This window comes from Talpa occidentalis, unplaced genomic scaffold (assembly GCF_014898055.3).
Source record: "Talpa occidentalis isolate TD23 unplaced genomic scaffold, MPIMG_talOcc4v2.1 talOcc4.15, whole genome shotgun sequence".
In the NCBI taxonomy this organism is placed as follows: Eukaryota; Metazoa; Chordata; class Mammalia; order Eulipotyphla; family Talpidae; genus Talpa; species Talpa occidentalis.
This window is the reverse complement of record NW_023601543.1, coordinates 50,539,618-50,563,700: the sequence shown is the minus strand read 5'-3', so window position 1 is coordinate 50,563,700 and position 24,083 is coordinate 50,539,618. Positions and strand designations below refer to the sequence as shown.

The window sequence follows — 24,083 nt, the reverse complement described above, 5'->3', positions numbered from 1 at the left end:
GAGTTTGGGGACTGACCCAGCAGGAAGAACATTGGCCTGGGAGTAAGTTAAGTTTTTCCCTGAGCAAGTCCATTTGTTTCTCCTGGCCAGGTTTCCCTCACATTTAAAATGGGGACCTGCACATAGACTAGATGATGTTACAGGTCGGATATTCTAGGATTATTTTTTTTTTTTAATAATGAATGATATTTTATTCAGTCATTTGTTTACAACTGAAACTTCGAGAATTCAAAGTTAACATCCTTGCCTGTGAGCTTCTTATAAACACCAAAAAAGTTTTCAACGTTGTATTTCATGCTGACCTGCTGTGCTTTATCTGAAAGGACCTTTATGAGTCAGTTGTCCAGTTTCACATGGTTTCTCTTGCCCATGATTTTAATCCTGAAGTGAAAATCCTTCAGTCTTCCAGGATGGTGTATTTGGCTGTTGGAGTGTGGCTCCTGGGGCACTTTTGTTTGTTTTTTGTACAAATTTTTCGAGTTGGCATAGGCAGAACTCTTTTTTTTTTTTTGCCTGAAGATTTATTTTATTTATTTATGCATTCAAGAACTGGGGTGTAGGCCAGAGGTGGGAGAGTAAGAGTGGGGAGCAGAGACAGAGTGGGGAGCAGACAGGCAGATGCACTGAAATACACTGCTGAAGGGAGCAATACACTGCTGAGGGGAGCAGCAGGCAAGACAGGAAAGTTCTGCTATGCCATGTGGGTCAGCTCCCTATTCAGGGATTGAGCTCAGGCCTTTAGGCTGCAGTGGCTGGCGATAGCTTGATAGCACTGAGCCTTTAAGCCCTGCACCACCAGGGAGGTCCAGCATAAGCAGAATTCTCCTCTGAACAATGAAGACCACACTCTTCCCGCTGAGCTTCTTCAGCTCCCACACCAGCCGGACTTGGAATTTTTGGAAAAACTTCAGTTGAGGGACGAGAACGAAGATTATAATAAGTTTCTGACCTCCACTAACTTCAGTTTCCTTGGCTGTGTGATGTTTACTTCCACAGCTGCGCCAGGAGGTCTTAGTTCATCCCCAGCTTGAGGAGACCCTGAGAAATGCCAGACTTGAACTCGTCTGGCTTCTCGTCATTGGAATTCATGGTCTTCACGCTCGAACTTAACATGGCCTTGCTGAGTGCTGACCTCGGAAGAGGCCTAGGTGTCACATGAGCTGTCAAATCCCAGTGGCCAGAAGGAAAATATTCTAAGATTCTGTATTCTGTTTTCATTCATTTATCCTTAACACTTTCATAAGGATTTGGGAGAAGTGGGATTAGTCAATGATGAAAGACCAGGCTAGCTGTAAGTGTTTCTAATTCTAAGCACAGGTCTGTCTCTCCTCTCAAACATTCTTACAGTCAGATAATTGACTAGAGGCCTCAATAATGGGGACAAGGCTCTGTTCAGTCCCCTAAGTCACCCTCCTTTCTGTTCCTTGTCCACTCAACTTTGAACTACTTTTTCAGAGCACTCAAAATGGGAACTTTCCATGCTGTGTCAATGAATTTAATTGGTTCTGATGAGATGAGACCTTTGATACCTATATTTCAACACTTAAATGTGGAGAGTGGTGGAAAGAAAAAGTTATTTCCATAATATGTTCCTGGTCTCTCTCTCCCACCAGGTAGTGATCTATTTAAGAGTAGGGACTTCTGTCTTTCCCGGTCTGCATCCCTGGAACCTAGCTCAGTGCCTTGTGTATAGTAAGCACACACACACAAATGTTCTGAATGAGTACAATGAAAATAAAGTCAAATGGCTTACTTTCAAATCCTTAATTATAGTGTCATGATGGCAAAGCGACCTCATTTTTTGAACCTCAGTTATCTGTCAAATAAGAATTGATGCTTACTTTGTCTATATAAGCTAAGCTGCCTTAGGAGTGAATGAGATAATTATTTGAAAGTGGCCCTGTTTTCATTTGAGTTTTTTTTTTTTAACATATTAGTTTCATGGACTGCAGACCTTTAGTAATCTCTTCAACTCTCAGGGTGTAGGGTCATCCAATTTTTGTTCACATATCTCTAATTCTCATTTAGTGACTCCGGTTTTAGACAGATGTGGCCACAGATGTGGCCATAACATTTCATCCAATTATAGTTTTCTCCCAGCTCTGCTGTTTGAGGCCATCTAGAACTCATCTATTCCCTTTTTCTTAAGGTGTCCATTTAGATGTTCAAAGATATAAACAACAATCCCATGAATCTTCTCAAAGCCGAACAACTTCACATCCTTCAACTCTTTCTCATGTGTCTGGAGTACCCCTGTAGCACAACCAACCCATACCGAGTAGGTTCATTACCGGTTCTAGCAGCCGTGTTGGTGTCTTCATGCTCTCTACTGTTCGTCGTCGCTGTACTCTGCCGCGCTCGGCCACTCTCCACCACACTCCTCCATCCACTCCTCTCCACTCCTCCATCCTTGGCACGGCACCACACTGCACTTTGTTGCACCATGCCATACCATGCCACGCCACACACGCCACACCACATGGTGACATGCCATTTGGCCAAGTGTGCATGCACAGTGGGAGGGTGGAAAAGCCTAAAACTTTCCCCCCCTACTTACCCCACACCCTCCAACCCCTCCTTAGCTAGCTAAGTCCTCTATACTTCAATGTGTATATCCCCTCCCTTAAGTGGAGGCCTACAACAGAATATAGTCCTTCAAATGTGTTCTAACCAGGGAAGAAGGCAGAACTATTCCTTTCCTCTTAGACATTAGCACTTTAATTTTGAATTAACTCTCCTGGCAGCCACAACTCACTGCTATTATTAAGTAAAACCTCAGAGGTCTTTTTAGCCATGTTGCTATTAAGTCATTTTTCCCATCTTTTCTTCACGAGGCTGACTATTTGGACTCAAGCAAAAACTTTACATTTGCTCTGCATTTTAGTTTTACCATCATTGGGGCTTGTCATCAACTTTTTGTCATAAACCCTGTTGCCCAATCTATTTACATTCTCTCCAAGATTATTATTTTTCTCCTTTCTTTTCTTCTCCCCCTTTTCTTTTTCTTCTTCCTCCTATTCATTTCTCTTTTAAAAATCATTTTATATAATTACAAAAGTAATTGAAGTTCATTAAAAAATCAATATATATGCATATTTATTGTGCATATATATGTATATATAGTCTCCCTTTACTCACTCCCCACTCCAATCTCAGTCCCTTCTCTAGAGATCACAACTGGTATCAGTTTATTGTATATATTTCCCATTTTGAGGGGGACTTAGAAACATATGTATAACACATGGATATTTTAGTTCACAAATGGTAGTATACTGTTTACATTGTTTTGTGACTTCATAGTTCATCAAAAAAAGAAAAATCTCCTTTCATGGTAGTTCATGATTTTAAAAGGGTGAACATAGCATAATGTATATAATCAGCCCCCTAGTGATGGACATTAGGTTGTTTCCCTTAATTTTTATAGTATTGCTGTGAATGTCCTTGCAAATACCTTTTTTGTACATATTATACATAGTTTCTTTAAGGTATATTGGTAGCAGAAATCACACACACACACACACACACACACACACACACAGAGAGAGAGAGAGAGAGAGAGAGAGAAAGGGGGGCCAAGTGAGGGTAGAAGAGTAGCAGGAGTAATGAGACAGGAAAAGGATGTTCTGTTCCACTGGTCTTTTCACCTAACAGGAGAACATGAGGTAGTATAACATTACCTTGGGCCCTTAGAGAATCTGAACATATACAAGTTATTAAGCCTGCAAAAGTGGCCACAAGAATGACAGATCCCTCTCTCCTTCTGGCCTAGCTGGATAGTCTGTCCTGAGTCCCAAAGATATGCCTGGAAGTATGCTGGGCACCTTCTGAACGGAACACAAAGTAGGATCACTTTCTGGGAACAACTATGGCCCAGCCTGGAATGTAGAAAAAGGAAAAAAAAAAAAGCAGCAGCTGACAAGACAAAGCAGGGTGTGGGAGGGAGGCCAGATGAGCACTTTGTGTCCTCAGGCACTGTAGGAGCTGGGGAGAGGCAGAAAGCACAAAGAGGGCAGGAGAGATCAAAGGAGGGTTTCTTGCAGATTCAAGAGCTCTCACACTGCGCACTGTGGTGCTTTGTGTGCAGTGAGAGGAGCCTGGTTTGAGGGGAAGGGCTCTGCTGAGGAAGAGAAGGCTACAAGGTTATGTGTGTGCTGGGCAGGGGAGTCACCTTCCACCCTGTGCACAGGTTAAGGTTGCATTTCTAAAGATCACCATGTTGGGCCTCCCCTGGTGGCACAGCGGTTGAGCACTGGGCTGAGAGGCTGCACGCAGCCTCTGCAGCGCCGGTTCATTCCCCAGCTGCCGGCGAGGGTCCCACAAAAAAAGAAAAAAATCACCATGTTGCCCTGTGGAGGATGGTCTGGTCAAGGTGGCCTGGAGGCAGGGGCAGGGAGACCAAGGAGAGTTGGTGAGGAATGAATGACCTAGGACACTGGTAGTGGAGAGGTGGGGGAGAGAAGCTGTGAAGGACAGACAGAGCAGGGCTTGGTGACCAGATAGCAGGGGTCTGGCAGTGGAGAGTTAAAGATGATGACATTGTGCACACACAGGATGACACTAATAGCAAAACCACCAACAGACACAGAGCCATAAGGAAGGAGAACCCCTGGGGAGGAAGAGGGTGAGCATCCCTTGCAGAGCCCCACATACAATCCGGCACCCTGGGAGGCACCTGGTTATGCTGGAGTCATGGGCAGGGTGGACAGATGGCTAGTTTTCATGAGGGTGTGTCGAGTTTGACTACCAAGGCACTGTGTGCTCCGCGGGTGGCCTCTCTCTGGGTCCCACAGGTGCACTGACCACACATGGCCTCTGCTCACTAGTTGCTGGGAGAGGGCCGTAGGAGACTGACTTCACTGGGAGACACTCTCCGCAGGGCTAATTTCATATTGTGAGAAGACACTGGCTCAAATTGAATTGACATTGGCTGGCTGGGGAAGCGCTTGAAAAGTTTCCAGCTTTACTGGAGGAAAAGTCAGAGAAACTCTTCCTTCTGACTCTGTCCATTAGCATGATTAATAATAAATATTCCCGGGCCTCCCCAGTGGCGCAGCAGTTGATCGCTGGGCTGACGAAGCTGCCCGCAGCCTCTGCAGTGCCTGTTTGATCCCTGGCCGCTGGCGAGGGCTCCACGTGGCTCGCAGACCTCTCCTGCCGCCCGCTGCTCCCCTCAGCAGTGTACTTTATCGGTCTGCCTGCTCTGGTTCTGGTGAATTCTCTCACCCTCCCATGCTTCTGACTGTACCCAGTGCTTGTATAAATAAATAAACAAACAAATAAATAAATAAATCTTTAAAAAATAATAAATATTCCCAGGCACTTGATATTGGCAAGATGCAATATCACCGATGTTTATTATTACCCACCCCTTATCCTGAGCTGTCCAGTCTGAGCACTGAGGTGCAGGGATGACAGAAATCTTAAAAATGCCTCTCCTTCCTTGGGCTCAAGACTGAGAAAGTCGCCAGTCAGGATGGTGGACAAAAGGTTGACTTTGGACTCACAAGACCAGGGCCAAATCCCTGTCCCACCATAAACAGATTATGCAACTTCTGGTTAAGGCACTTTTCCCCTCAGAGCCTCAATGTTGTCTGTCATGTAAGGGTGCGATACCACTACTGAAAGTTTGCCATGTCAAATAAAATGCAGTAACGTGTACAAAAAGCACAGCACCATGTCTGACCCTTAGTTGCCAGTGATAGCTTTCATTCTTCCTCTGGGGAAAACAAAAGCCATGTTCTGTAGACACCTAATGACACACACTCCCTGGCAACAGTGCAATCTAGTGGAATACTGTAGAGAGGACACAAGAGAAAGGACAGGATATCTGGATCTGGCCCCAGCTCAGACATGCAGACTTGCCAATGACTTGCAGCATTACACCTGTGGAAAGAAACCCCATTTCCCAATTTTTACAAAGGGATTAGGAATAGATTCACTGATTATCTGGGAAAGACGGGATCTGTGCACAAGAAATCATACCCAAGTGAGCCGCTGTTACTGCTGGCATGTGTTGCATCCTCTGGTATGCTTGGGTTGGGAGAAGGTCTCTGTGGTGCAGACTTCTCCGAGACCAGCAGCTTCCACTCTGCAGGCACTTAGGTTGGAAAGTACCTTGATGGCCACCTATCCAAACCTCTCCATGCTGTTCTTTTCACTCCCATTGCATATATATTCCCTGGATCCAAATTCCTGTACCACTATCAACAAACTGTGCTTTTAGAAAATCACTCTTCAAGAGTCTTAATTTTCTCATTTCTACTTCTACAGATCCTTGCAAGAGTTACATGAAGTTAGACAATGAAATGGCTTCCCCACTGCTCAGCACATGATAGGTGACTCATTAAATACCATATTCTCCCTTTTCATCCAAACCAATGCTTTTATTTCCAAGAAGTGGGTGAAAGACAGAGAATGGCTAAAAGTAAGATTCCCCTCTTGCTACAGTTTTGTACCATGAGAATCTCTTTCCATTGGTAATATACTAGTCTATTCTTCTACCTGTTTTCTTGTTTGGGTAAAGGATACAGCTAGCCACATGTTTAGGTTACTGACCTTGGGTAAGGAACAGAGAAAGAAGGTCCTGGAATGCGTGGCCCCAAGCTAATGTTAGTCTTCATCCTTTTCTGCCATATTTCTCGTGTATAAATGAAGGAGAAGAGTAATCTCAGAGGCTCAGTTAACTCTTCCCCCAAGCATCATCCACGATAATTGTTCTGAGTGAAGCAGACAAGATTAATTTAGATATAAGGGAGGACTTTCTAACAATTTTGAAGTAAAAACCAGCCCTCAGAAAGTTCTGAGTGATGGGAATCTTTTAACTGCTACCATTTACTGGTTTATTGGTTTATTCTTTTCCAATGTATCACTAGGATTCACTACTGCTTCCTATATAGTTCCTCTCGGGTGATGTCTTGCTTGCATCACTGTGTCCTCTGAAAGAGGAATGCCATTTAGAACACAGATACTTCTTTATTTCAGTAAGCTTAGATCTTGGGTGGGAGGTGATTACAAGTCCAATCTCATCTGTATCCTGAGCTTGGCATAGGTTTTCATGTAAATCAGCCTTATGCAGTTCCTGCTTGCCATTACTCTAATTTTGACATTCAGACTTATTGTTGCTTTGAAACAATCCTGGGAATCCTTTATGAATCCTGAAACTTTTTGCTTTATGCATGAGCCTAAAGCCCAGGCCAAATCTTCTCCTAACCCCTGATTCAGGTGTTCCCAACTTCCTTGGATTCCAGCTCCAGAATATTCCTGTAACCCTCTTTAACCTAACTGACCTTCACCTAACTTTACTGCTTGATGAATAAATGTTTGTCTCTCCTTGAACTCTCTGAATCAAGCTTGTCTAAAAACCCAAGTGTCTCTATAACTCTTCGTGAATTACTCAGGGTAGCTAACATATGTGGGGATATTTAGCCCTTATTACCATGTTTTCTCTCTTCAAATACTGGCATAGGCCTCATCATATCTAAACCTAAATGTAAAGATTACTCTGGCCCCAGAGATATTGAATTAATTCTCAGTTTACGCAGGATCATGGTAGAGAATGGGGTGGATTGGGGGAGATCAGATACATATAATACATATATATGCATATATATGTGCATATATATATATTTTTGTGTGTGTGCATTAAGTATTTTAAAAAGAAGTAAAGTACAAAGTTGTGTTTCCCTTGCCATGCCATCTTGAAGAGTAAGAGAACACCTCAGTTGTCTGTCCTGGACCCAGGGGGATAACTGATGTGGATCCTTCCTAGCTTGAAACTCTAGAGGGTTTCAAGTTTAACCTTCAAGCAATGTCTAACTATTTGACCAAAATTAGTATACCAAACTCATGTCTGTGAAATGGGAGGCACACTTACTGTTCAAGTTTCTTGCTAGTATTACTTCAACAGCTTCAACAGAGCTCTTTGTCTTCTCTATTATCTCCTGAATCCAATCTCCACATTGGTTGCCCAACCTAGATTAAGTCCTTCCCTCTATCTCATTCTTGTTTCCCTTGACCTGAGTGGGGGCTGGGATAAAGAATCTCTGACAGTTTATATTTTCTTCTATTTCCCACCCTTCTCCCCAGGTGGCCAACCTAACCTTTCTCTCTCAGTCCCTCTTTCCAGCAACTTCCTTAGCTTCCACAACTGCTGAATCCCCTTCACTTCCTTGAACTAATGTGCCCCTTTCCCCCTTTAATAAGTGTATTCAGTTGCTTGGCACTCCCTAACCAACTCTCTTGTGTATGTGTGTTTGGGGGGATGTTGCCTGGGGACCTGGGGAACAGCACACTTTTCAGAATGTATAATGAAAGTTGTAGTTTCCAATCAACTGTCCCTCCCCTTTAAGGCACAGAGTCTAGTTCCAGGCCGAATCAGTAAATTCCTTGAATGTCTATGAAAATTATGGCCATGACATTTTCAGTTTATGATTGACAGCCATTGATTCTCCTGCTATAGAGGTGTTCTGGGCAGTATAGCTCTCCCTCGGGTCTACTGCTCAGCACAAGAAAATAGTTTGGATAGGGAATTTTGTTTAACCTAGCATACATCAGTGAATCTTGGAGGCAGTGAGAGAAACTGAGACACGTTGACTCATTACCACTGTAGAGTTGAGAGTGCAGAGGAACAAGGAATAGTGCTGCTGATTCTTCAGTGAGAATGCAAGGCCCATCTATTACAGTCCTGCTAGACTCACTTCTTCCCCTAGAAAGTCTACTTCCCTCTCTCATCATTTTATAATATCAAAGTGGGAAAGGACCTTGGTAACCCAGAAGTCCAAACCTTTCTAGTTACAGAAGGGGAAACACACTTAGAGAGGGGAAGGGACTTACCAAAGTTGTACACAGTGGTCACAGAGTGAATGATTGGAAAGCAACTACTAGACGCCAAATGTCCTGACCACTCATCTTATATACCCTTTCTATTGTCTTTAGTTGGCTCACCATCCACAATGTGCCCTATCTCAGAAAAGATACTCATACCATGCCTCTCCATATAGTTGCCAGATGGAATAAAAAAGGACTATGTCCAGTCCCCTTTCAAACTAAAACTCATAGTTAACCAGATAACTGCTATAGTCTAAAACACTGATGCCCTGAGATTCCCTGACCACAACAAGAAGTAGAAAGGGAGCTGGCAGACACAGACCAAGGGCAGACTGGAGGTGCATCTCATCTATCAGAGACAGAATCACATACGTCACTGAATGTGTTGGGGAGGGACTAAAGGATTTGAGAAAGGCAGAGACTGAGAATTGAAGGAAAGAAAGTGAGTAGAGGATAGATATTGGGAAAAGGAGTCAACTGATTAAAATGAGGATTGAGTAAGGATGGGGAAGTATATGATGCAAAAATAGATATAGAGCCTGTCAGAAAAGAATGGATTAAGTGTTGGAGGAGCCAAGATATTTTAGCCAAGGGAAATTTCAGTGTGCCCTTGGAGGAGTTGTCAGGGACCTCAGAAGATTTGTATGGTTCCAGGAAACAGAGATGGGGTTCACAGCCAGAAAGCCAGGGAGAAAGATGTTCAGATACACACAGCAATAACTTTCTAAGAGTCAGAGTTGTCTTGACAGGGAACCTGATGTCCTGAAAGGCAGTGAGATCTCCATTAGTGGAAAGTCTCAGTCAGGAGCTGCTTAGGCATCACCAGGGTGCAACCCAGGGTCCAGCCCTGCTTGGGAATGGGACCAGGCAGCCAGGACGCGGAATGTTAAGGGCCGTGAAAGGGTGAGAAGGGGCCAAGGTGGGCCTGGGTAGAGGTTGGGCTCCCTTTTTCGGACTCCCAGGCACAGCCTGGACCCCCGCTTGGCTGGGGTGGTTGGGCCGGACTGGGCGGGGCCCTGCGAGGCACAAGCCGCAAGGAGGCGGGCGCGAGGGCGGGGAGCGGCGCGGAAGCTTGGCCACATAAAGAAGCGGGCGGCGCGACGGGGGCGGCTCTTTCCTGGGTGGGGTTTGTGGAGTCGTGGCCCGTTAGCAGGAAGCCGAGCAGTCGCCCCGACTCTAGCGAGGCACCCAATCCGAGCCCCCAACTCCCAGAGTCCCAGCCGTGTGTACTGCGTGCTCAGCGCCGCCCAACAGCTCCCAGCGAAACTTCGCCAACTCAGCCGACTTTGCCACCACCATGCCCAAGACGGTGAGTGCCAGGGTGGGCGCTGCAGGCCTTAGGGGCTCCAGCTGGCCCCTACTGCCCCTTGCTGAAGTCTGGGGACTTGGCCAGCCGCCCGCTGGTCCACCCGGGACGCCGCGCCCTAAGCGAAGGCCCAGGGCAGGGAGGGCGCGGAGCGGATCCTGAGCCAGTGCGCCCTAGTGGTGAGGGGCTTCTGAGCTAAAAGTGTGGACCTGGCAGGGCCTGCCTTCTGAGATTCCATTTCCTTGCTTTTGGGATGCTATAGTATGGAGGGCTCTCTTGAGGGCTGGAGATCTCATCTTGCCCCACATGGGCCAATGGGTGTTGAGGAGAAGGCTCTGAAAACACGTCTCCTAGTCCAGGAACGGGCTCCTTTTTGGGGCAGGGTTGCTACTGTCCATGAGGGGCTAAGGATACTAAGACGCAAGGGACACGAAGAGCAGCTCAGGGTGGATCCTGCATCCCCACTCACCTTTCCCACAGTCTCCCAGGCAGGCAGCTCCAGCTGTTTCCCACTAGGAGGGGAGTAAAGAATTCTGGAGGGATTTATGGAGGCTGCTTATTTTTGCCTAGGAGCGCTAACACTTTACTAGGCCCTAGTGTGAGGAGAGGTGTACCTTGCCTTCAAGGCAAGAAGATTTATTTCTTCCTCCTCTTCACTGGCCAAATCCCTGTCCTCCCTATTACTTAATGGCTTTCTACCTCCTATACCCTCTGGACTGTTCTGTGAAGTGTGGGTTTCCCTGTGGGGCAATACCTTTCTAGAAAATGGTGGTAGTTTCTGAGATCTGTTCTTCACCCCACTGTCTGTTAGGAGAAGCACAGAAGCTGCACAGGAGTAGGGCCTAGGGGGCCCCAGATACTCAGGAGAGAGGGGTGCGCCTCATTAATGAGCTCTGCTTGCTTTTGTGCAAGTCATGCCAAATGGCCGCTGGAGCCGGTCCCTCCTCAGGAAGGCCTGATGATGACCCTGGCTTGAGTCCCTTAGACCAAACGGCATGTTGGGCTGGCCTAGGTTTTCCAGTGCTCTCCATAAAACTGCCTGAACCTTGTAGAGCTGAGATAGTGACTTGAATCCTTGAGAAGGGTTGAGAGACCCTGGGATCGGAAGCACTGAGGGTCCCAGTTCTTTGGGTGTGCGTTGAGCTTTGGTTATCCCATTGCTGTATTCTGGCCTTATTGCCAACTCATTATTTCCTTTCCAGGACCCTTGTCCTTAAGAAACAACAAGTTTTCAACAAGTATGTGCTTCTACTATCTTTTTAAAATTGTTTGTGGTTTCATGATAAGGGGCTTTTCGATCCCCCTTCCCACTTTCCCTCATACAAAGTTAGAGACAATGGTTTTGAAAAGAGAGGGGAAAACCCACTGTCTCTGCCAACACACAGGATTATAAAGATCCCCACAGGAGCCTCTTTTTGTCTTTATCTTGCTGCTATTGATTCCTTAACTCCTCTTGAGGTGTGAATTTGCCTAAATAGATGGACAGGTCTAAGGAATAGACTTAACCCATGACCTCTCTTTTGTGGCATATCTCATCCTGAATTTTAAGATAATATCACCTTTAAATGCAACTTCATGGGCCTGGAAGTTGTTTCAAAGTTGCCTTAACTATTTCACCTCAGTTAAAGGTGGCAAAGAAGATAGCATGGTGACCCTTTTCCTGGGTATGGAGTCTAGAGTATAAGCTGTTTTTGATCAGGCCAAGGGTACTAAAGGTACCTGAAAATTGAAGGTATATTTATGCAGATTGACTGAAACTTAACTTGGAAGGTGAGGACTGAATTCTGATAGACCTCATGCCTTGGAGAATTGTCCAGATTGGCTAAAGACACAGGGGAATGTGGTGATGCTGCATGGGTGCATTGGTGAAGGAAATTCTATGGGGACTACACCTGAGAGGGGAAGAAAACAAAGCAAACATTGTTTAAAAATGAACAATGATATAAAAATATATAATTAAAAAAAATATATGGTTGTCTTTTAGGAGAAACAATTATATCATGTCTGTTACCATAGAATCTTAATCTGAAGAGGCCCTTAGAGACTAGCTCCTCCACCCCCTCCCATTCCGCCCCCCAGGAGGATATATAGACCTACAGGAAAGGACATACCTAAGGCCACATGATAACAGAACCAAGATTGGGTCCAGGCTTTCAGTGATTGGGTTCTTAAAGTTGTGTCCCGTCTTTTGCCTAAAACAAATTACCCCCTGTACTTCCTGGTCTTAAGATTAAAAAGGAGTCAATAATTTGGGCAAATAAACAATGTTGGCATTTGTGTGGTCTTCTGGTAAGAGTTGGAGGTGTTACAAGGTGCCTGCTGTTCATTTTTTCATTCATCCTGATGATAAGGCTTCTGGGGCACTCCCTAGGTCACTCATACCAACTAGTAACTTTAACAAAGGGGGGAAATTCCCTATTCTCCACCCCTTCATTATGTGCTTTAGGCTATTTCTGGATTATGGCAGGTAGGGAAGGGTAGTGGAAAAATATCAGTTGCCCCATCTGCACCCCCTTCCCTGCCTGTTCTTGGATTCTGCTTCTACTTGCTACGTTTCCTGAGTCTGCTTTAGTAACCAGAATGGAGAAGCTTATAAACTGCCATCTACACTTTCTGATGACATAAGACAGATACCAACAACAAAAATAGTCTTTTTCCCCATCCTTTTTAAATATTCACAGTGTTTTTGAGATTAAATTTGTTAGAGTTGAAAAGCCTCATTCCAACTTTTCAAGTGCAACCCCTCTCATTGATGGGGAAACTGAGATACATAGATAGGGAGAGACTCACCTAGAATGATGCAGCATGTCAGAAGCAAAGCTAGGACTTGCATCTGGGTCCTCATAAGAGGGTCAGTCTTGATAAAACTTCAGTTTTCTGGGGTTTAAGAGTTAGCTCAACAACGTTAAGGGGAAAGATGACAAGTGGTCATTAGTGGGGCCATCCATGTAAGCAGATATAGAACCCAGCTCCTTGAAGTATTTGAAGGCTTGTGAGTCTATAGTCAGCTAAACTTTAACAGGGGCTATGTGGACTGTTTATTCTCCTGCCATTCCTAGCATTGCTTGAGCCACTCGAGTGGCACTAAAATGGTACTTGGTGAATAGGAGGTAGAATCTCAATCTTTTAACCCTTGAACCAGCCCTCCCTACAGACTTCAGCATGGCAAAAAGGGATCAGGAATGGAGGTTATGTGAGAGAGGCTGATTTTTTTGTTTTTGCATCTCTCTACTTCTTTGGTTCTACATAAAGTATAGTGCTAAAGACAGAGCAGGAAACATTTTGGGCATTTCCTTTTTTTTATATTTAAAGATTTATTTATTTATACAAGAACCTGGGTATAGGCCAGATGCGTGGGAGGGTGAGAGGATTCACCAGAGACAGAGTGGGGAACAGAACAGGCAGACTGAAATATACTGCTGAGGGGAGCAGCAGGCACGGCAAGAAAGGTCTGCTGCGCTATGTGGGATTCTCTCTGGCTGGCCGGAATCGAGCTGGCGCTGCAGAGGTTGCGGACAGCTCCGCAGCGCAGCACTCAACCACCTGCACCACCAAGGAGGCCCCACTTTGGGTATTCTCTTTAGACTTCTAGAACAGTCCTCTGAAGAGAGAGAGGGTCTGGTGGGGCAGGACAGCCTTCATGAGACCCTTGAAGGGACTAACTAATCTATCCTCTCCTATTAGGATAAGAGAGGTCCTTGTTCTGTGAGTGGGTGACAGATGTGATATTGACTACTGTTCACCAATTTGCTAGTTGTCTGTACCAATAGTTTGTTTTATTTGTGTTATTCTTCCCTTTCTCTTCCTCCTCTCAGAACAGTGCTTTATTGAATGGTGGATCTGGTAGGGACATTTAGAGGTCATCTGGTCTATCTCTCTGACTCCAAATCCAGTTCTCTGGATAAAATGTGATGACAGCTACATTTATTCTGAACTCTGTTTTAATGATGTTCCTTGGCAAATCTGTCTAGGTCCCTTTTGGTGGGAGCCCCCCAAATTTCTGGACTAAAGTTCCCCCAAAGGGAGATTGAGATCTGACTACCACTGCCACTAGGGCAGTGTAGCTAAAATTGCCAAAAGTTGGCATCATTATAGCTTTTGAAAAGCCTATTTCTGATCTTTCAAAGCTAGAACTGAGTTTATCATGAACATCTTGCTCAATTCACAATCTTTTCTCCCTACTACCCCAGCCCATTCTTCTGTCCCCAAATTACAGAGTACAAAGGTGGTCTCCTTTGGGACAGTCTATTGGTCAAGTGAAGGAGGTGGTCTTATCATGATTGACTGATTTTGCTGTTCATCCTTCCTCACATTTCATGCTTGATAGAGCTGAAAAACTTCTCAATTCCAGGTTCTGATTTGTGATATGGGAGCTACTTGGAGGGTTAGTTCAGGACTCCTTTGATTTGGAAGGTGGGTGCTGGGAAAAGGCAAGTAACACTGACTCGAGAATTTCTCTTTCCATATAAGAGCGTATTTCCTCAGAAAAGTGATCCAAATTAAGTGGGCCTATAGGTAAGTCCTTTATTCAGGCCCTCGGTCTCTACAGCTTGTTATGAGGGAACTTATTATGAGGGAACAGGTACACTCTAAAGGTGTATTCAAGGGAGTTAAGGAGGTACTAATAACAGGTACACTCTAAAGACCCTTCCAATACTGATGTTCTTTGAGAGCCTTGGTGGTACAGCCACAAGCTTCCCACTAGCAAGTTTTTTCCTTCAGACATTCTTCAAAATTTGAATGACTTCTATGTAACAGGCAGCTGCTAGGCTATGCTAGGAAAGCAAATTTGAATAACACTTACTAAAATGTATCTTCTTGTCCCGAACACCTCTGGAGTGCCATTCCTTCCTGGGTACTGCATTCACAATGGAGAGTTTCTACCTTCCCAATTTTGTTTCATTAGTAGCTCTGAGGAGAACACTGACATGGTTGTTCTTAGTCATTCTTTCTTGAGTCTATAGAGGGAAAAGGCTATGTCATACCTTATAGAGAAATAAGAAGACTCTGGGTTGAGTGAAGAGCATCAGAAAACACTGAAAATTTAATGGATTTCCCTCCCAACTCACTGCCTGGCTATCTAGACCTCCTGTAGTTCTATTGAAAGACCAAGAGGCTACCAGGTTATGTTTCAAATTTACTGTTAACATCGTGAGTATGGTAGTTAGATATATTGATAGACATTGAGGAGCTGGTAGACATAAACTAACCTCCTAAACTATTTACCACTAGTGACCTGAGGGCTAAGTGTTCAAATGTGTCTGTGCTTAGAATGACCCAGAGATTCCTCAGTTTTAAGCTTCCTTTTAGCTGATTATTTTAGACAGTCTAGATTTCTCAGTGGAGTGTTTTAAACCACAGAGAAACTGAGTTGGACCTTAAACATTTTAGTTCAGCCTTTATGTTTTAGATGGGGAGATCAATGTCCAGAAAAGGAAAATGACTTGAATGAACTGGTAATAGGACTGGGGCTAATTTCCAATTTGCCTGGTCCCCAGTGTAGGGGAACTTTGAATGTCTGCCTTCTAAATGGCACTCCCTGCAGGGTGCTTAGTGTTTTCTCCCCTATATGCTGGGAGTGACTTGCTCATTGTGTCAAGGATCTTAGGAAGAGTAAATCCTTCTGAGTGTGGAGAACTGACCTCAGGAATTACTTTATACCGCTATGGTTAAGACTCTGGCTGTGCCTTGCAGATTCCTTGTAACACTTCCCAGGAAGGTGAGCATTGTACTTTAGCTGCAAAGTATGGTAGAGGGTAGATATGTGCACTCAAGGGAGGTAAGGAGATAAGACTAGCTATGCTTTACTGCTTGAGACTCGGCCTTGCTGTCCTTAGAGACTTTATGGAGTAGAGTTATTTCCTTTCTATATTCATAGATAGAGGTGTCAGCCAGTGTGTCTGAGATCTCATAAAGTTGGTAACAGTATTGGAAAAAGAACTTGGCTTTTCCTATTAAAAGTTAGTGGTCTATCACTGGACTTGCCTGTCTTGGGAGGATGACAGGTTTCCAGAGAATTGACTCTATGGTGATTGCATTAATAAGATGGCTGCAGTGGAGTTCCCCTAAATAGCTTCTGCTCTAGCAGGTTTCAGTCAGTGGGTGACTCAGTTCTTTTGGGGCCTCACAATGATTTTTTTTTCTCTTCTTGCCACCCCTCACCCAAATTTGCCGCCTTTTCTTAACCATTTAAAATTTTGAACTCTGACCTCTTTTGTATTCTGACTGAGTGCTCCAGTTTGAGCTGTTCCTTGGGTTAGGAGAACATTATGGTACTTTCCTTTCCAATTTGTGACAATATTTACTGCTATAGCAACCATTTGAATGCAGACTCCAATCTGGCCTCAGCCTTCACTACTAACCTCTAAGAGCTTGTCTGCCAAGCCAAGGGCAGGTAGCTAGTTAGTTTTAAAAAAATAATTTTTAGGACTTCATAGAAAGGAGCATATGATAGTGGTGAAAAGAACAGTTTGGAACCAGACTTCTTAGACTCAGATCCCAGCTCTGACTAGTTGTATAGCCTTGGATTTCCGTGTCTCATTTACCTCAGTTGTAAAGTGAAGGTAATAATAGGGAGATTTGTTGTGATGATTAATTAAATGAGGCAATTCATATGAAGTTCTTAGAACAATATGGTTCCTAACATATACTATTATGCAAATATTATTTATACTTACATTTGGAATTCTATATGCCCAACATTGTGCCAGGTAGAATGGGTAAGAAAGAAGGCAGGCGGCTACATTTTTTTTTACAAATAAATAATGAATGGAAGATGCAGTTGCTCCCTTTATAGATATACTACTTAATTTGAGATTTAGGGCTTATGCACTTAAAAACATTTTTGAGGACAAATTATACTTCACATAGCATTTTCTACAGATTTTGAGAAGAGAGTCTACTGGGACATGAACAGGGTCTTGAAGTATATGTACACTTGAGGTCAGTTGTCATTCTAGGTGGGAGAGTGATGTGGTTTGGGTACATATGTGTAAAACAGCTGGCCCTAGGCCTATGATCTCTTGAAATTGAGTTTGTCTGAAATGAAGAATGATTGAAGTGCTGATAGTTTCAAGGGGAATCACACAGAAGTACACGTGAGCCTAGATCAGATTACTCTTAAAAAAGAGTCAACAGCCCTCTCTTTCAGTTGGCAAACCTGAAGGGGTTTGTTGGGAGGAGATGGTAACTTGGGTTTTCCAGAATTAGGTCAATTAATTAAAAGAAATTTTTGTTGGTCTTGGTTTCACAATAGGTATGTGAAAGACTCCTTCCTTTGCATTTTCGTACGAGTTAATTAAAAGAATAGCACTTAGGGCCTCCCTGGTGGCTCAAGGGGTTAAGATGCAGCCTATGAGACAATCCCCAGCCACTGCAGCACGAGTTCGATCCCCGGCCAGGGAGTTGCTCGCATGGCACAGCAGACCTCTCCTGCCGCCCGCTGCTCCCCTCAGCAGTGTATTTCAGTCAGTCTGCCTGTTCTGTTCCCCACTCCGTCTCTGGTGAATCCTCTCACCACCCACACCTCTGGCCTGTGCCCCAGTTCTTGCATGCATAAATAAATAAATCTTTAAAAAAAAAAATAGAGCTTAGTGATTACTCTCTTCAGGGTAGCAGTCTAAATATAGCTTTCAGTTTTCCCAATGGCTTTGCTATGAGATAAGTATCTGGAAAAGGATGCAAATGAGGGGATGGTTTCTTAGTGTGTAGTTGTGATAGTTTGGAGCATTTTCTGGTTGGGGACCAGCTGCAGCATCTGTGCCTTGAACTTGGAGAAAGGGGCATTTTGAACAGATCTTTGACTGTGTCTCATGACAGAATCTGATTTGATGCTCTTTTTTGTTTGTTTGTTTGTTTGTTGTCTTTGGTGCTCCTTTCAATCGGTTTATTGTAGCATAAGGTAAGGTGTTGATTTAGCTGCTAGGCCACAGGTGTGGTGACTTAGTAGTAATGTTTTGCCAGGTAGCTCCTATGATTGGTCATTTTAGAAGGTTGGAAGTATTCATATCCCTAATGACCCTTCTACTTTATGGGGATTTGTATGGCTAGGTCATTCAGGGCCTAATTATAGAAATGTTGAGATGTGGGTATTTGGTCATACAAAACAAAGCGTTATCTTCTAAGAAATCCTTTCCTGAGTATGTATTTGGGAGGTGACAGGGACCAGGGCCTAGGAGGGGAACAAGCAAACCTATCAGACTTGATCAGCGTTTCCTTCCCTCTCTTACCTACTGGCCTTCCTTAAATACCAAGACTTATGTTTTCCAGTGAAATGTGTTTAGATAATGTTCTTAAGCTTACTGTCTTGGTCTAATCTGCCCCACCCACTACCCCACTAGATCTTTTTCAGAAATCGCAACCTAAAAGTTAGATGAAGTACACTTAGAAGCTCTTACTTTTTGTAATCTTTAACTGGGATTGACTAATCTGTGATGGTATGGAGTTGGAGGGTGGGGGTCAAGGTGACAGCCAATTTGGGTGTAATTGGCTAAACTATACAAATCTTTACTATCTTCAAGGTTTTTAAGTGAGCTGAACTTCTCACCAAACATTCTTGTAGATGTTCCTGGGAGGTTGATTAATTCACAGAAGTTCCCATGTCAGTTAACCTCTTTGCCTTTGAATTTTCCTTTTCTCTAACATGAAAACATCAGCAATATCAGAAACATGTAAATGGAGTAGAACAAAATCCTCTTCCCCAGATTCTTTACTCCTTTTGGCACTACCTGAACCGTGGTAGAGCTAGCATATGCTTGGTGAGAACGTCTGCCATTTTACTTCAGGGCTATTTATACTACACCTTTCTGCTGGTAATTTTACAGTTGCTCCAGCCAGACCTGAGGAAAATCTAGCTTGGTTGCTTTTCTCTCTGCCATATTTTGGGCATTTCCTAAGGTTGGGAGTATGCCTCCTGGCTTTAGGCCAGTTACCAGAGGAAACCAATGACTAAAGGCTTCCTCCCTGCAACGTCAGCTTCTGGAACCTTTCCTGATGATTCCCTAACCAGTCAAGTCTGCCTTATTTGGGTATTTTCTCCTCCCTTAAATGCCTTTCAACACCTCAACTATTCCCCTGTTCTTCTTTGGCACAGGGAACACTTCCCTCAAGTTTGTGTGCTGCTACTTGCAAGCCGTTTTTTTTTTTTTTTTTTTTCTCCTTGTTTAGGGCTTATTTAGAGCAAAAGCTAAGGCTCACTGTTGGGGGGAAGGGGTGAGTGGGAGAGGAGAGAGGAAGATAGGAGAATTCTGGAATGGCTGTTATTTTCCCAACCTGCCTTCTCATCAATCCCTGCTTTCCACCCTGCCTGGTTACCCCTCTCTAACTTCTTACCTAGATCTCTGCTAGCCTAGTAGTAGTCTTGCTTGGCCTGAAAAGTCTCGAGGTGTGTTGGTGATACCGGATTTGTCAGGCCTAGTCTCCCAGCCAGGATCGGATTTCAGGCTGCAGGGCAGCGCTGAGCCCCAGCCGCTAGACCCCCCACGGGTTGGTGTCTCATGAAGCCACAGCAGGAACTTCGCAGATGCTCAGGCAAGCAAGCGAGAAGAGGCAGGTTTGTTTAGAAGACGAAGAAGTTTATTGAGGAGAAAAAGAGCAGAAATAAAGTGGGACACCCGGGCCAGGGAACCAGGCCTGGGAGGGGCAAGGAAGCCAAAGTGGAGTCGTGTCTCAGGGAATATATACCTTTTTTCCCTCATTATTCTAAAGCTTCACCAGTCTCTCTGTGATTGGTTAGTTCTCGGCTGTCTCACTTAATTTATTACTGAGTCGGGGATCTTCACATTCCTTATCTAACAGCTTTCTCTTTCCCCATTTGTTGCATCTTTAAATTTATGGCCCAGTCTTCTGGATGGGCATCCCTGCATTTAAGTTAAACAGCTGCCCTTCTAATGTGTCCATAAATTAAACCACTCTCCATTTCACCAATCTCCGCCTCCCTTTACCACCTGAAGGAAACCAGGACTAGCATTAACAATGTTGTCCTTATCTCTGAAGCCTCCCTAAATTTTTCAGAGGTCCCCTCCTGCACTATCCCTAAAACTGCCTAATAACCCTAGCTTGCCCTGTCTCATTGGGGTGGGGAAGTCTTGGGATTTCAGCATCTAAAACTGTTCTTTTTGGAGCAGGTAAAGTCTTCCACTCGGTAAGTTGTTTATGTGTGCCTTTTGTATACCTAGCATTCTTACTTGCTTTCTTGAGTAGACTGTGTCCAGTGTCCCTCTCCCTGCCTCCCACCCCAGTTCTGAGCTGTCTAGCCCTGGTTTAGAAGTGCCGAGCTTTTGATACTACAGCTTAGGCTACTGGTCTGGATTTTTAATTTCTCTTTTAGTACAAATGGTAAAATGAAATGAATAGTGAGCTGAATCAGGATACAAGTTTTTTTTAGCCTCTGCCTATGTGACCTTAGGCATGTCACTTTAATGGGCCTTAATTTTCATATATGTAAAATGAGCACATTGGCTTTTTCTGACATTCTGATTATTTGTACCCAGCGTTTGAGAGGTTCATAAAGGGTTCTTAGAAAGAGCATGAGAGAACAGAAAGCACTGACTATTTGAAGTTGACCATAGAGCTCGCTGTAGGCATCAAGACTTGGAGAGACAACTGTTGACTGAGTGCTTTGGGTGGGACCTTGGAGTCCAGCCTGCAAAATACAATTGATGGTTAATTTGGGTCATGGTGACTTCAGGAAGAATAGAAGACCCTTGGATTGGTCGTTGTTCCAGCAGGGAAGGGGAAAATCAAGAAACAAATTTAAACTGAATGCAAATGAGATTCGACTTCCTCTCTCCCCTCCCCCTATAACCTCCCATTCCTTAAGGCTATGAAATTGCTTTTGGCTGAGTCTTAAATTGCTAAGCTGCCTTTCCCTTCCTCTTCCTCTGTCTGAGTCACTTATGTCTGTATTGCTCTTGGATGGGGAGAGCTAGGTGATGTGGACTTAGGTGGAGTGAAGGGGAGGAATTTCTAGTGAGGGAGATTGCTGCATGCCTAGCATTCAGCTTTCAAGTGATCTTGTATTTTGTGAATTTGGCTTACTTTGGTGTTAGACCTGTAGGTCAAAGGAGAAGATTTTCTGAATTTCCCTTGAGGGGCTTGATGGGGAAAAAGCAAATACCTGGAGATGGTGTACCCTTGACTGGGTCTATTTACACCCTTTTTCTTCTTCCTCCTTACTGACATTTTATATAGTGCTTGCTTATGAATCAATCCCAGGCTGTATTTCAGCCACGTAGGAGTTAGCTGTGAATATATTCTCAGGCCCTGAATCCCTCCTGGAGGGAGAGTAAGCTAGAAGTTTTCTTGGAATCTGTCTTCCATGCTTTGGAAACAAATTCATAGGGCAGTTTAACCAGAGAAGGCTGGGTTGGGTAGAGCTGGACAGCACTTTTGGGTAGGATATTCTTCCTCATTATCAAGCTGAAATGACCTGTAGTCAATACAGGAACTTGCTGCTGGCAGAAGTCTCCTTGCTGGCAGTGTTTTCTTCCTAGAGGCTTCACATGGGTTGTTAAGGATGCCAGTTGAAGATGATTATGATACCGGAATTGTCAGGCCTAGTCTCCCAGCCAGGATCGGATTTCAGGCTGCAGGGCAGCGCTGAGCCCCAGCCGCTAGACCCCCACGGGTTGGTGTCTCAGGAAGCCACAGCAGGAACTTCGCAGATGCTCAGGCAAGCAAGCGAGAAGAGGCAGGTTTGTTTAGAAGAAAAAGTTTATTGAGGAGAAAAAGAGCAGAAATAAAGTGGGACTCCCAGGCCAGGGAACCAGGCCTGGGAGGGGCAAGGAAGCCAAAGTAGAGTCGTGTCTTAGGGAATATATACCTTTTTTCCCTCATTATTCTAAAACTTCACCAGTCTCTTTGTGATTGGTTAGTTCTCGGCTGTCTTACTTAATTTGCTACTGAGTGGGGGATCTTCACATTCCTTATCTAACAGCTTTCTCTTTCCCCATTTGTTGCATCTTTAAATTTATGGCCCAGTCTTCTGGATGGGCATCCCTGCATTGAAGTTAAATAGCTGCCCTTCTAATGTGACCATAAATTAAACCACTCTCGATTTCGCCAATCTCCGCCTCCCTTTACCACCTGAAGGAAACCAGGACCAGCATTAACAATGTTGTCCTTGGTCCTGGCATGTTTGTTTTTCCTAATGGAATGGGTTACTTTCCCTTGCTTGTCCTTATCTCTGAAGCCTCCCTAAATTTTTCAGAGGTCCCCTCCTGCACTATCCCTAAAACTGCCTAATAACCCTAGCTTGCCCTGTCTCAATTAGAAGATGAGAATGATTGCTGGAGAGGAAGAGTTGGCAAGCAGGTGGAGGAGAGAGAAGGGGAAAAATAAAGACTTGTCAAATGGAAAAAGAGTGGTTCTTAATTTTTATATCTTCCCTTTTATAAAATCCGTAAGATAAGGTTTAGCAAATACAAGGAGAAATCTTCCATAAACCCACCATTTAACACAGAAGCTATTATCTATGTTCATTTCTTGTCACAGCTCAATGACAAACTTCCATGGTGCAATCATAGTATAAAATATCCTACTTCTTTATCCCTACTTAACATATCACTGAAATTTTAGATAAATGCTGTCTAGTTTAAAAAAATGAATATTTTAGTGGCTTTACAAAATTCTTCCCAATGAGTATGTCATAATTAACATTCCTCTTTTAGGGGGCACTTAGATTATTTATGACATTGCTGTGAATGTGAAAATCTAAGTCCCTTAGCATGGTCTATAGGGAGAGTCCTTAGATATGCAGCTTCCTCCAACTCTTTCCAGACTAAGCTTTCACTTCTCACCACATGTGTGTTGTGCTATAGCTTTGCAGATCATGGTTCCTCAAGCCATACATACCTTTGAGCCTGAGCATATGCTTTTTCTTTTAGATTGAAATGTCAGGTGCATCTTCTTCAGCTTCCCCCTCACTATATGTTACCTCCACCGGAAGCTTTCTTCAATACGGTGTGCGCTCGGTACTTCGTAAGAATTTCTGTTATGATACCACATGGTATTGCAGCCATCTGGCTTCCTGAATATTTTTCAGTAAACTTGAAGATTTTAAAGTTTCTAACTCCCTCTATTTGAAGAGAGGACTGTTCTATAAGTGGAGGTAATTAGGGAATGGTAGGCCTCTAAAGAGTACATGGTCAGTGACAGATGGGAGAGGGAAAGGCAGCAGTCATATGACTGCAACAGACCCAACAGTGTTAGATGAAAACCTGATAGGACATACTAGGTAATAGAGAAAATGCACTTTGGAGAAGAGAAGAGCGCACTAGCACTTGCAGATAACAGAGGCCCTCGTATAAGTACAAAGTCTTACTGGTCTTGATCCACCAGTGCAAACTTCTTAAACCATTCTGGTTTATTCTCTGCAAAATGGAAGAGTAGGTTATGAATGGAAGAGTAGAGTTAGTGTTATGGTTGATGAAGATTGAGACACAAATGCATCTGAAAGTGCTCTGTGAGGTAGGGGACATGGGAGTGAGGCTAGACACAGTACACCTTAGATTTTTGTTCTAGTTGGCCTCTAAAAAGTCTGTCCTACATGTGTTTTGTCAAACCTTTGAGCTCAGAATGCCACATGCTAGGGTTTCCCTGAGCAAGCATTCCCATAGGTGTTGCCTAGCATGGTACTTCTAGTGTGACATATGCAGGGAGCTTCCTATTGAGGAAGTTTTTGAGTAGCATGGCTCCAACTTGTCCCAGCATAGCCCTACTCAAGAATGGTCATAAGTGGCTGGGTAAGGATGTGCTATCTTCTCTTTAGCTCTTTAGCATCAAATGAGTGGTATGAGAGTCTCTACTCTCTATTGCCACTTTGGGGCAGTTTGATTCCGGGTTTCCTGACAGCCCTTCATCTGGAGGTGAAGCTACAGTGAAACTGGGCACATTTCAGGTCTTCTGACCCTAAACCTGCCATGCACTTTTGTAAACGAAGATCTCTGTAACT

At 44.0% G+C, this 24,083-nt stretch overlaps 1 protein-coding gene and 1 pseudogene across 1 annotated transcript in view; one reads left to right on the top strand and one right to left on the bottom strand.

The window, feature by feature from the left end:
• Nucleotides 1-206: 206 nt before the first annotated feature.
• LOC119246690 (40S ribosomal protein S7-like) lies at nucleotides 207-1,113 on the bottom strand (annotated as a pseudogene).
• Nucleotides 1,114-9,907: 8,794 nt separating this feature from the next.
• MSN (moesin) overlaps nucleotides 9,908-24,083 on the top strand; it is a 76,956-nt gene continuing 62,780 nt past the window's right edge. Inside the window, exon 1 of the mRNA XM_037512315.2 lies at nucleotides 9,908-10,135. Within this exon, the coding sequence (XP_037368212.1) occupies nucleotides 10,124-10,135 (12 nt within the window). The 5' untranslated portion in view covers nucleotides 9,908-10,123. The remainder of the gene's footprint in view (nucleotides 10,136-24,083) is intronic.